This window comes from Scardinius erythrophthalmus (genome assembly GCF_964197995.2).
Source record: "Scardinius erythrophthalmus genome assembly, chromosome: 21".
Taxonomy (NCBI): domain Eukaryota; kingdom Metazoa; phylum Chordata; class Actinopteri; order Cypriniformes; family Leuciscidae; genus Scardinius; species Scardinius erythrophthalmus.
Genome location: NC_138241.1, coordinates 20,563,176 through 20,578,466, shown reverse-complemented (window position 1 = coordinate 20,578,466; position 15,291 = coordinate 20,563,176). Strand labels below are relative to the sequence as shown.

The window sequence follows — 15,291 nt, the reverse complement described above, 5'->3', positions numbered from 1 at the left end:
CATTTCTAAAATATCTACACCAGATGCGAGTGGCGTGATGTGACAAAAGACAATAGAACCCATTATAATCAGTGGTGTTGTATACACTGGATGCAGCGCAGTGCGACGCGACACACCAAATCCGTGACAATAAACTGATGCCTCGTCCTATTAATGACATACTCCAGTCCAAGCACTCGCGATACTTCTCATAGGAAGGACAAATGGATTTGCAACACGCTCACTCAGGGCGTGTCCAAATCCACTTTTGCTTAATGTGGTCGGCACGCTCGGCGCATGGTTTAAGAGGGTTGTCCCTATTCTCTTAAAGCTACAATATGTAAGTTTTTTCGCCGCTAGGGGTCACTAACCTCTTTACAATAACAAAGGCGTAGATTGATGACGCAGTGAATAAGCGGAGTTATAGAACTTGTCGTCATGCTGATGGATCTAATAATGTTTATTGGAAATACTTTTTATGGATGAGTGAATACATTCATGTTTTTTAACATTGCTGTGGTATGAACCAGGTCGCAATTGCTAATGAGAGACAGATATAAGCGCCACACGCGACTCCCATGGATATTAAGGAATGAGGACATTTCATTCTACTGAACTACCCGCAAGTGCTGAATTACTACTCAAACTGGTCAGTTTATGTAACAAATTAAAATTGTGAGGTAACGCTGCGCTGTTTCACTTGGTCTACTAAATCATATCATACTAAACTGCATTTGAGTGTGTTGAAAATTATAATGTTATTCTATGTGTTAGTTTGTTGGCTGTATGAGATTAGTAGTAAGCTTGATCAACATTAGAAAAACATACTGATCATATTCTAACATTTCATCATTTTGAGCTATGTAAAATTCATTCGTTTTATGTACATTTGCTCACCTGTCTGATAAATAAGCAAGAGCGGTGTCTCTGTCAAGTCGTGAAGCTCTGTCAAGTCGAAGTTTGTCGCGGACCCGGAGCTCTCGGCATCTCGAAAACGCCACGCCGATATTGATCCTCGTTTTATTTCTCCTTTTGTCCCAAAGTCTGCTTGCCATGGTCCATAATGTTTGGACGAATACATTACTCATTGAACTAATTGCATTACATTAATTGTAATGCAATTAGTTAATACAATTAATACTCATTACAAATGTAGGCTATATCTGAGTAAAGAGTACATATACTTATTTAAAAATGTAGTCAAGTAGGAAATGTTGCTAAAATCTTTGATACTCAAAGTACAAAGTAACCATAAAGATTCTGTACAGCTGCTAATTACATTTTCTCAAATACTTTACACCACACTTTACTCAATATTATCTGTTGTTTAATACTTGAGCACTTCATTTTGTTCCAGCCTGGGGCACAAGTTGGCAAACTATGATTTATCATCATAAGTTATGTGTAAATTGCTGAAATTGTTAAAATTATAATGTGATCTCATTGTCCATCTGTGTGTTATCCATTATAGAGTATTACAGTGCTGCGGATCTGCTGGGCATTTGTGCTAGATGGATCACTTCATCTGTTTACAATGAGTCAGGCGTCACAAAGTCAAATTGTTAAATGTCTCGTGCATCAAAGTGCACATGGTAACCTCTTATGTGTCTCAATAAAGATAACTAATAAAAGTCATCATGAAGCATTCACCCACCCTCAGTTATATGTTTTCACTTAAATGCATGAGTCAGTGACAAATACTCTTAGGGCATTCTCACTGAGAAATCAGCACTCTCTTTGGAGTTCTTTCCTGGAGGATCTGCCTGCCGCTCTACAAAAACCCTTACAGAATGGCAGGCCAGAGTTTTTTCTACACGTGGAAAGCAAGGATGTTCACAGTCAAGAGAGAAGGGGGGGGGGGGCCAGCGATGGGCTGTTAGCAAAGCTTTTGATGTTCCAGTGTGCGGTTAATCTGAAAAGCCCAGTCGGAAAAGGCCCTATGCATAAATCAAGTGGGAGGCTTGTACTTGCCTGTCAGCTATAGCCATGGTGTGACAGTGAAAACATAGTTTGGAAGCTTCCGATATAATACAGTATCTGTTTTTCCCTTGATTTTTTTAGCTTGTGGAACACGACCGATTAGATTCAGAGTCAAAGGAATAGATGTGTGGGCCCTCAGCTTCATGCACTGCCTGGGGTGTTTATGAACTGTAAGGAGCCTGTGTGATTGCCAGCAACACTGGGATGTGATGAATATGTGGGTGTGAGGCCATTGTGAGGTCCATCCGGCTTTAATCAATTAAGGAAGGCTGCTTCTCTGTGCGCCTCCAACAAGGAGTCGTTTTGAGCATTCCAAACTTGTCAAAGCAAATCTCTAGTATGTGTGGAAACAGAAAAGGCAAAATAGAGACAGCCAAACTTGAATCCCCTTAAGGTTACAAGGCATGACATGAAATTAAAGAGACAACAAGGTGAGAGGTCACACGCTGAAAGCAGGTTGCCAGGCAAAATAGTGACAAAGGCTGGCTCCTTTTTCAGTCACATGATGAAGATTGTTGTTCAGAAGTGCTTCAGCTCATTGAGGGTATAATTTATTACTTATTGTATCATGTAATATTTATTCTGTTTGCTGTGGGACTCAAAAGGCATTTTAACCAGGATAGTCCTATGCTATGACTAACAACAGAACCATACAATACACCAAAAATGCAACATAAATTCACAAAAGTAATACATTTTATTTGTGCGCTGTAATCCAGATCTTTAGAATCCATACGATTGTGAGGAACAGACCCAAATTCGAGCCTTTATTCTGCGATCTTCATCCCTATTCTCAGCAGCGACATTAAACGTCAAATCCCACACTCCTTATAAATAAGTAAAAAATGCTGCCTCAATAAGCTTTACGACATGTTTTATGGCAGTCAAACGCTTATGGGCTACCCTCTGCTTCGTCACAGATTGCAAAATGCCGTGTTTTGGGAGATGTGTGTTTGAATGTGAAATGTGCGCTTTCTCATAATGGATCAGGATTTTCAGCTAATAATAACGCTATGATAAAGGTATAGCGGAGGATTTTTTACTTCCGGGTGGATCACCTATACTATTGGTCCTCCTAATTGTCAATCATTCTGGTGAATCAATCAAACTTTTCAAAAAGTGGAGAGGGCGGGTCTTATCTAAAATTCGGAAAGATCCTCCGCTATACCTTTAACATAGCTTAATGTATTAAGACAGCGTGATTAAAACATAAAATTCAGTGAACTTATTGATGATGCATATTATATATAGACAATCAGATGAGCCCATAACATGAACATAACCCACTAAATTGCATGTAAAGGGGTTTCTTTATAATAGTTTCTGTGGTAAAATACTTAACTTGAAACTGTTGCATTCAGATTCTGGGTTCATTTTCTTGCCACATAGTATGCTTCATTATAAAGTGTATACTGAGTTTGGTCCTCCATTATCATTGTTTTAATAAATTACGCATTTTCTTTATAATGGTTTGCTGTGGGATAACACTTAACGTGCATAATATCAAATGCATCATCAATAAGGTGCATACTGAATTTGGTCTTTTAACATCATAACTATATTAGTACTTAGTAAAAAGCTGATTAAAATAACAGTCGGACATTGGAGGGAGGCATTGTTTTGCCTTCCAGGTGGGCGTTCATATAAGGTTGACATCACGTGAAAAATATGAATTGAAAGGTAAATACATTGGATTTGTGTTCCCTGATGCCTTTATGCCGTGTTTATGTCGCAGATGTTTTCATGGCAGCAGCAACAGAGGAGCCCAATAGTGCATATGGCATGTAACTGTCAAGTATGAGTGAAAAAGACAGATCCAGTTCACCCGCCAACTGCTGCTTGAACACGCACACCCATGCATGTGTGTATCACTTTTTATCTTCTTCTCATGTGCCAATCAAATGCTTGTATGTCATACAAACAAACAAGCACAGGTGTTATCAGCGCCTCCAAATCGAAGATGAATTTACAGAGTGCATTTTCAGACATGCCCGATAACATTTCAGACATATGAGGAATAAAAGAGCTGTCAGTCAACACAGGAGGGGTTGATGCGTTCAGTGGTGTTTTTGATGAGACCAAGATCCTCTGAGGGATGGTGCTGGCAGCCTTCACTCAAGGCAGGCCAAATATGAGCTGACTCCGGATACAGGAGAAGCTCATCTGTGGATGACTGCTTCCTAGATTGTCTCTCAAGTACTGCTCACTCTAAAATGTCTTTATACTTTTAAAGACAACAAATTGTTGGGTTTACGCATCCACATGTGGTCAAATTTTGGATGACATTTGAGCTGTTAATATAATGATTCATAATATTAACGTCCTTCGTTAAGGAAAGTATGTAATTTCCCCCTCTGTATCTTCCCTTCTTCTATTCGATAGTGAGACAGATAGCCTCACCCCAAACGCAAACCATAGGTTGAGCCACTGTTACTTGTTGTTTTTGCATATAGAATGCAAGAGTCGGGTTCTGGAATGAAAATCCCATTCATTTACTCTATAGGGGAATTAATTTTGAGCAACAACTTATAAACCTTTAAAGACAAACTTACTGTCAGCTACAAAGTTGTTAATCAGTGGTATATGGTTTTGTTGAAGCTATCAGTCCTCAGTATTTCAACTTATTGTTTAAATAATCACATTCAAGAGTGGAATTCCTGATGAAAAACTACATTATGATTCTGCAGATAAATTAAAGTACTTAAATAGTTGTATGCAATGCATATTGTTAGGGGATATACAGTTAAAGACCCAAGGATCAGATATGATTAAGACCTGGGGCCTCATTTATAAAACTTTGCGTAGGATTTGCGTCAGAAGTGGCGTACGGATGAAACATAGGATGTGCGTACGCACAGAAATATTCTGATTTATAAAACCGTGCGCACGCAGATCCTACGCAGTTTTCCCTTAATAAATCACAATCAATTCTAAATGTAGCGCAGCTTTTGCGGCTTCATGTCACGCCCATAGTTACCCATAAATAGTCCGTGAAACGCCCACAAGTTAATATTCATCGATTGCGAAATCATGGCAAATACAGAGAGGAAAACCAAGAAACGTAACTTCACTCAATGTGAAGTAGAAATTATCGTTGGCGAGGTGGAAAAGAGGAGTAAAATGTTGTTTGGAGGGCACAGTGTGGGCATTACTAATGCCAAAAAGGCACTTGGGTGGCAAAAGGTTGCAGACGCCGTTAATGCTGTAGCCTCACAACCTCGGACCGTGGCCGAAATAAAAAATAAATGGTCGCGTCATTACACATTGTGATGGCCTCATGGCATTTTATTACCATCCATTTGATTGCATCTGACAAGCTACAGATGTGTTATGAGGATGAATTGCATAACATGCCAATATTATTGCAGAACATATTTCACTTTTCTTTTTGCAAATGTGTTAATTTGCATTTCTGTTGTAATCTTCGTTTGATTTTGTTTGTTTTAGGCCTACACTGCAGATCGATCAAACGGGTGTTCGTGTAGGCTGTTAATTGTAAGACTTGCTTTGTGAAGTCTTCATCTCATTTATGAGAAGCAGTATTGCCATTTCTTTTACACAGCGGTCTACACTTTCACACACTTTCACGTGTTTCTTCCATCTGCCGACGGTGTCGCCATTTCTCATTTCACCCGGTTTTGTGCGTACGCCTGGGTCAGAGTTTGCTTGAAGGACCGCACATTTTCCCGTCAAGTTTGCTTTTTATAAATACCAATTATTGCATAGAGAGCGGCGTACGCCTTCTTTTGTGCGTACGCAATGTTTATATGAGGCCCCAGGAGTTAGAAGTGCAGTCAATTTAATACAAGAGTCAGAATTATAATAAATTAAAGAATTGTTTTACTGAAGATAGTTTGCAGTTCCATCAGGCAGAAGTCAGCTTCAAGACTCGCAAGGAGTTTGCAGGCCATGCTCTGCATTTACAAAGATCACAGCAGTTATGCCCTTCACCAAGGTCTAAGCTACGTTATTACTTCAGGTTGAATGATTCTGAATGGCTAAGAAATAGATAAACATAGTAAATTTACCACACATGGACTGTAGGCAGTAGCACATATCCATGTACGGCTGCCACCAGGACCCTGAGTTAGGAACCAGTGGCCCCCCGAGGTCACAAATGTGTGTCTAGGCACCAGCATGTCGAAGAAAACAAGTCAGTCAATCTCCAATAATGCCACTTGTTCCTTAACCTGTTACCAAGAATACTAACACACACACACACACACACACACACACACACACACACACACACACACACACACACACACACACACACACACACACACACACACACACACACACACACACACACACACACACACACACACACACACAGCTTCTTCAAGGTTGGATTTGGTCGGGCTCTAACTATAAACTAGCCTGGAAATCCAGACCTAAATCTGAAAGATTAAAGGGTTAGTTCACCCAAAAAAGAAAATTCTGTCAGTAATTACTCACCCTCATGTTGTTCAAACCCCGTAAGACCTTCGTTTATCTTCGGAACACAAATTAAGATATTTTTGATTAAATCTGAGAGCTGATCACTCCTCCACAGGCTTCTAAGTGATTGAAACTTGCTGGCCCAGAAAAGTTATTACAGAGATCGTTAATATAGTCCAAGTGACTACAGTGGCTCAATCTTAAATTTATCAAGCGACGAGAATACTTTTTGTGCGCAAAAACAAACAAAAATAACGACTTTATTCTACTATTCATTTCCTTCTCTCTGAGCCTCGAGTTAGTTTACGTAGTTTTTTTGCGTAGCGCGTCTGTGTTGCACATCACCACGTATGCTCACTATTGGTCGACGCTTGTCATGTGTGTGATGAGTGATGACGTGCAACACAGACACGCTACGCAAAAACACTACGAGGCCCAGAGAGAAGGAAATGAATAGTAGAATAAAGTCGTTATTTTTGTTTGTTTTTGCGCACAAAATGTATTCTCGTCGCTTGATAAATTTAAGATTGAGCCACTGTAGTCACTTGGACTATATTAACGATCTCTTTAATAACTTTTCTGGGCCAGCAAGTTTCAGTCCCTTAGAAGCCTATGGAGGAGTGAGACAGCTCTCAGATTTAATCAAAAAATATCTTAATTTGTGTTCCGAAGATAAACGAAGGTCTTACGGGGTTGGAACAACATGAGGGTGAGTAATTACTGACAGAATTTTCATTTTTGGGTGAACTAACCCTTTCATGGTCTGGCGTCGACTAATGAAAATCACCTAGCTCCTGGGGCGGCACCAAGCGTGCATTTGAAAATCTCACTGCACGCAATTGGATAACACTACGACCAATCACAACAATAAACCCCAGCTACCAGCGGAGCTAACTGGTAGATTATACTCTTACCGTATCCGGTCGGCAAAACAGCAAAAACGTCCTTCTTGCAAGGGAACGATTCGAGCGGCGTCTTCTGTTCCTGTTTTAGATAAAAAGCCAAGTCTAACTCATTCATTATAGCAGCCAAAGCCGTTTCAAACAACTGGTATTCATCCATAGCCATCTTGCAATGTTTACTAATGACTAATGGCCTCTGGCCCGCCTATATCAGATAACCCAATGTGATTGGTGCAGCAAGAATCGAGGGGCATATTTAATGAGCATCATTACTCGACACCAGAGTAACTCGCTGAGCAAATTCAACTTGTGCTCTCGCGAGAACTCCAGGGTAACTATAAACAGGAGACTCTTCCCAAATCATCCAGATAACATGTTCTTTCTCTCAGTGAGAGGACACTCTAATATAGAACAGTAAAGTAAATGTTTTAACTAAGAAATGGCCCCTTAAACTATTGGTTCCAATGACCCTTGTGACCTTTAGTTGTCATGGTGAGCTAGAAGAACAGATATATGTTTAAACACATGTTGAAGACCTTTCTCAAACAAAACAAGTCTATTTTTTTATCTCTGGAAGCCGGGCTAAATGAGCAAGCATGTTACTGTATTCCTGGCCAGACCCTCAGTCACCTCTCAGATATTGAATACAGACATTAGAGAATACATGAAAAGATCATTTCAGTTATCACACTGGCAACTTCTATAACTAAGTAAAATCTCATAAGCTTAGAGAAGTCATTCAACTCATGTGATATTTATAAGGTAAAATATTGATTAATACCTTGATTATAATCACTCATTAGATATACATTGAAGCAGCTGTGGATTCCAGAATCCTCTCCCTTCAATATTTTGCAATATATTGTCTCTATATAAATAAAAAACATCTTTAATATATATATTTTTTTAAATCAGATTACTTCGTGGGATTGTATTCTTTCCCTCATTTTCCCACCTTTGTCAGATTTTCAAATATATTTTTGCTTCAAATAAAGTTTAAGTTCATAGCTGGTTGTTTTGGTTCATGGTTTACAACTATATGGGAAAAATACTTTTGGAACCAAGGCTGCTGAAAAGTGGCACACTGTTGCACTCTATAAGCTAGAAGAGTTCTCAAGTTTTTTAAGCTTTTAAGAAATTTCGATGATGGTGATGTGTTGTGATGATGGTTACATAAAATTAGATGACGATGATATGTTGTGGCAATATTTATGTTAGCCGTGGCAATATTTCTCTGCTCTGATTCATCCTTGCATCTTTTCAGCGAGGGGGAACACATTGATGTGACAGAATTTTCCACATACTTCACGCTCACTGAGTGTACAACTCTCTTCTCTCAAAAATGCATATCTAAAGAATTTAGGGTGTGTTTCGAATGGGTGGTTCCTTCAATTTCCATTAACTAAAGATACAAAATATATTCAAGAGGTTTTACCACTCTGTTCATCAGATGTTACTGATTATGGACATCTAATGTCTCAGTACACCACACAGTATTTCCTTTGTAGGCAGCATAAACAGACTTAAATTATTAAATAAATTTAGCCATAATGTATTTCATCAAAAACCCTATTAAATAATTGTGTAACTTCTATTTAATGAAAATGCAATTTTTTTTAATAGTCTACACTTCAGGAGTGATAAATTGTATGTATTGCCACTTGACATATGAACATTTGCTACAGTACAGAAAAGTTATTTATTGCGATGTTTTAGCTGACAAAGCCAAATCCAATCAATATGCCATTTCTCTTCCTGTTTACACCTACAACTGCAAAGATAAATGACTGCTGATGACACTAATAAGCTTGTGAACTTTACAAAAAAGGTTGTTATTATTATTAGTCAGGGTGTTGAAAGTGTTATGAGCACCATGTGTATAATTATCTTAAAGCAACTGCCTCTTTTAAAAGGACACATGTGGGAATATCATGGAATATCACAGCAAATAGATGTTTTTTTAGCAGTCGGATCCTGTCTTTTTTTCTTGATGGCTGCTCCTTAGAGATGCATCGCTCTCCTCTAACTGTCTCCTTCTCTTTTGTCTTTGATTCATCCTTCTCACATTTCACCAGGAAGTGGAGGTCAGTAGTGCTGTATCATGACTTTGCTTGTGTTTGATGTCTCTTTTAAATTGCTTAATCTAATATTCTCCATCAAAGCCGTAACCTACTTTTTATGCAGTCTAAGTTGCTTATGCATGTTTGCTTGACAATTCATTCAAGCTTTCACCTTTTTTTGTCTTGTTTATCTTCAAGTTCCATCCCTCCTTTTTCCATTAGTGCTTTTCCACTGCATTTCACAATTAAAACATCTTAGTATTGTACGTTTAAGTTTGGTTAATGATAGATACACAGTGATTGAAGTATTATTTTTGACTAAAGGCTTAAAGTTCATTCTATGCAGCACATTTGACTGTTTGATTTCTTTGTTTCTGTCAGGATGATTACATCAGATCATGGGATGAAAATCAAAGCTCAAATGAAAGTAAGTCATATTTAATATTACTAATAGCATCACATTATTACATTTTATGGAGCGGTCTTTAAGCCATTCAATTTAAGTGCCCAAATCACATGACGTGCCAAACAATGGCCTAGTTTATTTTTAAATGGAGCTTCATTTTACATTAGGTTAAATGTTCCGACTAGATTTGCATTCGTGTCATTTATTGAGGAATTAATGCTAGTTTTGTATTTTGTTTCTGTGTAAATAAAGAATGCATTTTCATGATGCTCTGCATTCAGCATGCATATAATTTGAGGAGAGAAGAAAGAGCATTCAGTATGCAAATATTACATTGATGATTAGAACACTTAGCAAATTTCAAACTTTAGATTTTCAAAGTTTATTTAAAATTTGTTTTGTTTGAAAATGGTCTCGAATTGTCTTTTTGCATTTTTAGCTCTTTGGTCTGAATTAATTCAGTCAGAAATGTAATATTTAGTGTTTTAAACCAAATCCCTAACAGTGTCGTGCAACCATTGTAATTATTATTCAATGGTGCGGTTAGTCTTGACTGTAGTCTGCGTATGTTTGTCACAGCAGACAGCCCTACTTTTCTTCCTGGCTGCCAAACACTAATTGCTTACACAAGAGATGAGGTCATCTCCTCGTTGTGCTGGTGTAGAGAGACTGCCCGGACACATTTGAACATTATGACTTGATTTTTCAGTTGAAGCGAAGTCCTCAGAATGGAGGAGTCCATTAGCAAATATCTCAGGATGTAATTAATGGATAATTGCTAGTTCCACAGAAGACCCAGTAAGAGCCCCGGAGGCTTGATTTAGCACTGACTGACACTGGCTTTGTTCCTTCAAAGCACAAATCCACTTAAGCTTCATATGTCCAAGAACAGAGGTCCATGAACCCGATGGTCCGTTTTTTGAGTTGGCACTAAAGCTACTTGTGCGGCCGTCTCTACACCCACTTCACATCTTTTGTTTGAAACTCATTAATTGTAGTCATTCTCTGTGACAATTTGGGAATTATTGTCAGATCATTTTGTCAAAGGTTAGAGAGCAACATAAAATGCTAAATACTATTTAACAGTTTGTATTTGTGCTATTATTGATTTGACACTTTCAAACCAAACCCAACTAAATGTATTAATCACATACAGTATATAAGGGTCCGTACGCTGTAATAATAAAAAATTCAGTAGAAATATGGAACTAAGGTATTATCCTATTAAGTTTACAGAGATTTCCTTTAAACTCTAAAAATACACAATGCAATGCTTAATTCAAAATACGGATAAAACCTGTGAAAAATCAATATGAAAAAGAATTTTTTCTTAGAATGTACACACATTAGGTATATGCACTCATAATTGTATTTTTTTTATGGATTAAATAGAAGCCATTCATCTTGCCGCATTGAACACATTTTGTCTCCTTTATGAGATAATTAATGAGACAGTGGTAAAAGAGGTTTGTCCCAGCCCTCAATGCCCCAATAAATGTTTCCATTTAAAACGCATTCAATGCATGCACCAGTCCAATATAGACCAATAAGAGAAAAACAAGGAACAGCTCACTCGTGTCAGAATCACTTTTATTTAGTAAAGAACTGCTGTTTGAAGTGATTTTAAAAGTAAAAAGAAATCTGTTTAAAATATTTTAAAGAGATTTTTCTGGCCAACCAGTTTTAAGAGTGTTAAAATACACCCCTTTTGTGGAATGATAGAAATTATATTAGATAAATCTGCAGTGTAGAAGAAATGTCGAACAGTAACAATTATTTACTTTACGTTTGCATTTAATTGGCCTTGTAAGATTTTATTTATAGTCTGGTATTTCACGAGCATCTGCTCTCCATGTTTCGATTTTCAGGCAGCAGACAGCTAACAGATACCAAAGCAACCGAAATTCCCAAAGAGCCTTATTTACACTGGCTTATTTGAAGGTGGCGGTGGTCCTTACCTTTTTAATGAGGAGCAAATTTGCATTTTACAAGTTATCAACACAGCGGTTGTCACACAACTTTCAGGATAAATCTATGAATGTATCTATTGTGACTATTGTTTTTTCTCAAAACACCATGTGATGATGTCAGTCGTGTCTTTTTACTATACAGACCAAACATTTTTTTAATTATTGTGGGATAAAAAATAAAGTCATTGTGAGATATAAAGTCACATTGTGAGATAAACAAGCTCAGTCGGGAGATATATATTCAAAACTATCTTTTTTACATTCTTTTTTTACTCCAATGTGGATACAGGCTTCCATATTTGACATACATATACACTACACATACACTACCATTCAAAAGTCTGGGGTCGGTAAGATTTATTAAAATGTTTTTGAAAGAAGTCTCTTATGCTCACCAAAACTACACTAAAACTGTAATATTGTGATGGCAAAGCTGAATTTTCAGCATCATTACTCCAATCTTCAGTGTCACATGATCTTTCAGAAATCATTCTAATATGCTGATTTGCTGCTCAAGAAATCTTTCTTATTATCTATGTTGTAAAACAGTTTTATAATTTCATGAAAACCTATTTTTTCCCCCAGAATTATTTAGAAGTTTGAAAGAACAGCATTTATTTGAAATATAAATCTTTTGTAACATTATAAATGTCTTTACTGTCACTTTTGATCAATTAAATTTATCCTTGCTGCATAAAGGTATTCATTTCTTGAGAAAAAAAAATTGTACGAATCTCAAAATTTTGAACGGTAGTTTACTTATTTATTTTTTCATCCTGATTTTTATCTCAAGGTGAAACTTTCACAGCATCACATCTTATTATCTATGTCTGATACATAATGTTATGATCTCATATGAGCTGCACACATCCTGTACAATGCATGTGCATTAATAGGTCAACAAAGTGTTGCCGGTATACGTGGACAGATTTATCACAAGCAGATGTTTTTTTTTTTAGTTCAGTTCATGTTCCCAGTGTGTGTGTACCTGTGAAAAGAGCATCTCAGCAGTCTGTTGAGTCATCCTGTATGTGAATTAATAGACCATCGAGTGGATACAACGCTTTAGTTCATTAAAAAGAGATGGAGGTGTCTTTATTTAATCTGCGTGCGTGTTTTATTTATCAGCGTGATTGCATTTTCCCTTTCCCGTGTTCACTGTGTATCGCGTCCTTATCTCCGTGAACCTTTCCTCGCGAGTTGATCTGATATGCTCAGCGTTAAGTGTCTCTGGCTGCTGATGTATATTAGCTGCATTAGCTCAGGCACTGGCTGGGCTTGATATTGAGTCAGTAGCTCCTTACTTCTACTCTGCGATTGTAATGATCACATTAAATGCGGCCCAGTGTAACGACGGATGAGAGAGACGATGCGGCGGTGACTGGACTCTCTAAGCTGGATTTGGCATTGCTTACACATGGAGGCCTTCATAGTATGTTTTAAAGGGACAAGCTCACTGGGCCACTGCTCATAAGAAATATTTACGAAGAGAGGGGTTGATAATGGAGAGACACAGAGAGAGTTCTCTGTGTTTTTTTTGTGTTTTTTTACTGATATGAGCAGCTAATCAGTCCTCACTCTGGAGTTGGACTGTTGCTATAGCAACATTATCGTTCTTGTGTTCTCTTTAATCTGCTTGAGCCTTTTGTGATAAAGTGAGGCTTACTGATCAACCTTGTGCCTTTGTGTATAGATTGCAATAATCTATCAGTCTTGAAATATTGTTTCTCAGGCAGTCAGGGGGGTTTTATATGTAGTATGTAGAGATAAGGTATAGGATGTAATTATGATGGCTTACGAAAGAACATAAAATAACATTCTCTGTCTAAGGTAATGCTGCTGTAGCGTAGAGAGTTTTGCGTTTGAATTTGAGTTATGCTATTTTTTGATTCACTTTTTTTCTTTTGCATCATTCTCCATCATAAATCAATGGATGCTTGTCATGGTATGTTTCCTTTAGTGTAAATAAGGGCTTGACTAGGGATTCATAGTGGAATTGCATAGAGTTTTTTAGTTGCGATAGAGATGAAAATGACTAATTAAATTAATAAAATGAAATAAAAATAAGTATTTTTTAAAAGGAATCTATCATATTTTTCCTGCTGCTTATTTATGTTCAGGTTGTGGTGGCAGTATTTAATAAAATGTGTAAAGTAATTTTTAAAAACACTAAACTTATATGCAAAAGTCAATTAAATAATTATTAAATATTATATGTATTATTGAAATTAAATATATAATTAATAATTGAAACAATTCAATATATAAATTCAATAATATTGAAACAATGCAATATTAAAATCTCAAGAAGGATTGGACTACATAGTATATTATTGGGTAAATCTCTCGCCCTTGCAGATGTGGACACCACTAAAGATCCCTGCCAGAAGGTGAAATGCAGCCGACATAAGGTGTGTGTTGCCCAGGGCTACCAGCGTGCCGTGTGCGTCAACCGCAAGAAGCTGGAGCACAGGTGAGCCTCTCAGATATACAGGACTCTCTCTTCATGCGCATTAACTATAATACAGGATAGTGTTTGTTTTTTGAGGGTATGAATCAAAGAAGCTTGGTGCCATGCTAAGGCACCGTGCAGAATGCAACTGTCCAGTCTAGCTTTTCATTACTCAGACTCAAAACTTCATATCATGAAGAATCAAGTCTCTGAGCCTTTAGGGTACATATGATTGGCTCAAAACAACCAGATCTGAGTGCTTATGAGCAAATATTGCTGTTCAGAAAGAAGTCTTAAAGGAACAGCAACAAAGAAGGAGAAAGGGTTGAAAATGGTAATTTTAAGTGCCAAAAAAAAAAAATTCCACAAAATTTCCACAAGGGTTCACACAGAATGTTCACTCGCTTGTTAGGAGGTCATATTTTGACACTGGTGAAATAATAGCAATTTAAGACTGTTTTGGTGCAAAAAAGAAAGAAAAAGAAAACTTGATTTTAACTAAATTAACTTAACCGTAGGGAAAATGAAATCATTACAAATGCTTTAAAAAATATGTTCACTCACTTGTGAGGAGAAAGTCATATTCTGGTGTAGGTGAAATAAGAGCAGTTTAATAAAGCAGCCATGTGTTGTCTGATGGCACATTGTGAGGTATACAGATTTAGTCCCTGGGTGTTTTTTTTTTTTTTTTTTTTTTTACAAACTAAACATGTTCCTGAGGCCATTCCTTAGCGGTTGGTTCTCTTTGTTCCATACATCTAACTTCAGATAACATTCTTGTAACCTTAAATTAAAAACGTGCCACTGATGCAATGTCTTCTGCGTGAAAGGGGTCATGACATGAAAAATGTAACATATAACTTTATAACATATAACATAATGTAACTTTTGACATATATGTTGTCTTTGTACCATTAAAATATCCTGCAAGTTTCATAGCTTAAAAACCATCCTCATTATAAACAAAGCATTTAATTATTCAAGCTAGTTTTGATATTGTTGCGGGATCTGTGACGTCTCGGCAAATACATTTGCATATGACTGCCTATAAGTGAATAGTTACTAACATCAACAAATTATATATATCATCACACCATAGGGG

General features: G+C 37.2%; 1 protein-coding gene across 1 annotated transcript in view; it reads left to right on the top strand.

The window, feature by feature from the left end:
• Positions 1-15,291, top strand: part of spock2 (SPARC (osteonectin), cwcv and kazal like domains proteoglycan 2) — a gene marked incomplete at both ends in the record, with an annotated part of 35,549 nt that overhangs the window by 8,742 nt on the left and 11,516 nt on the right. Inside the window, 2 exons of the mRNA XM_081350268.1 lie at positions 9,743-9,788; positions 14,096-14,210. Of these exons, the coding sequence (XP_081206394.1) occupies positions 9,743-9,788; positions 14,096-14,210 (161 nt within the window). The remainder of the gene's footprint in view (positions 1-9,742; positions 9,789-14,095; positions 14,211-15,291) is intronic.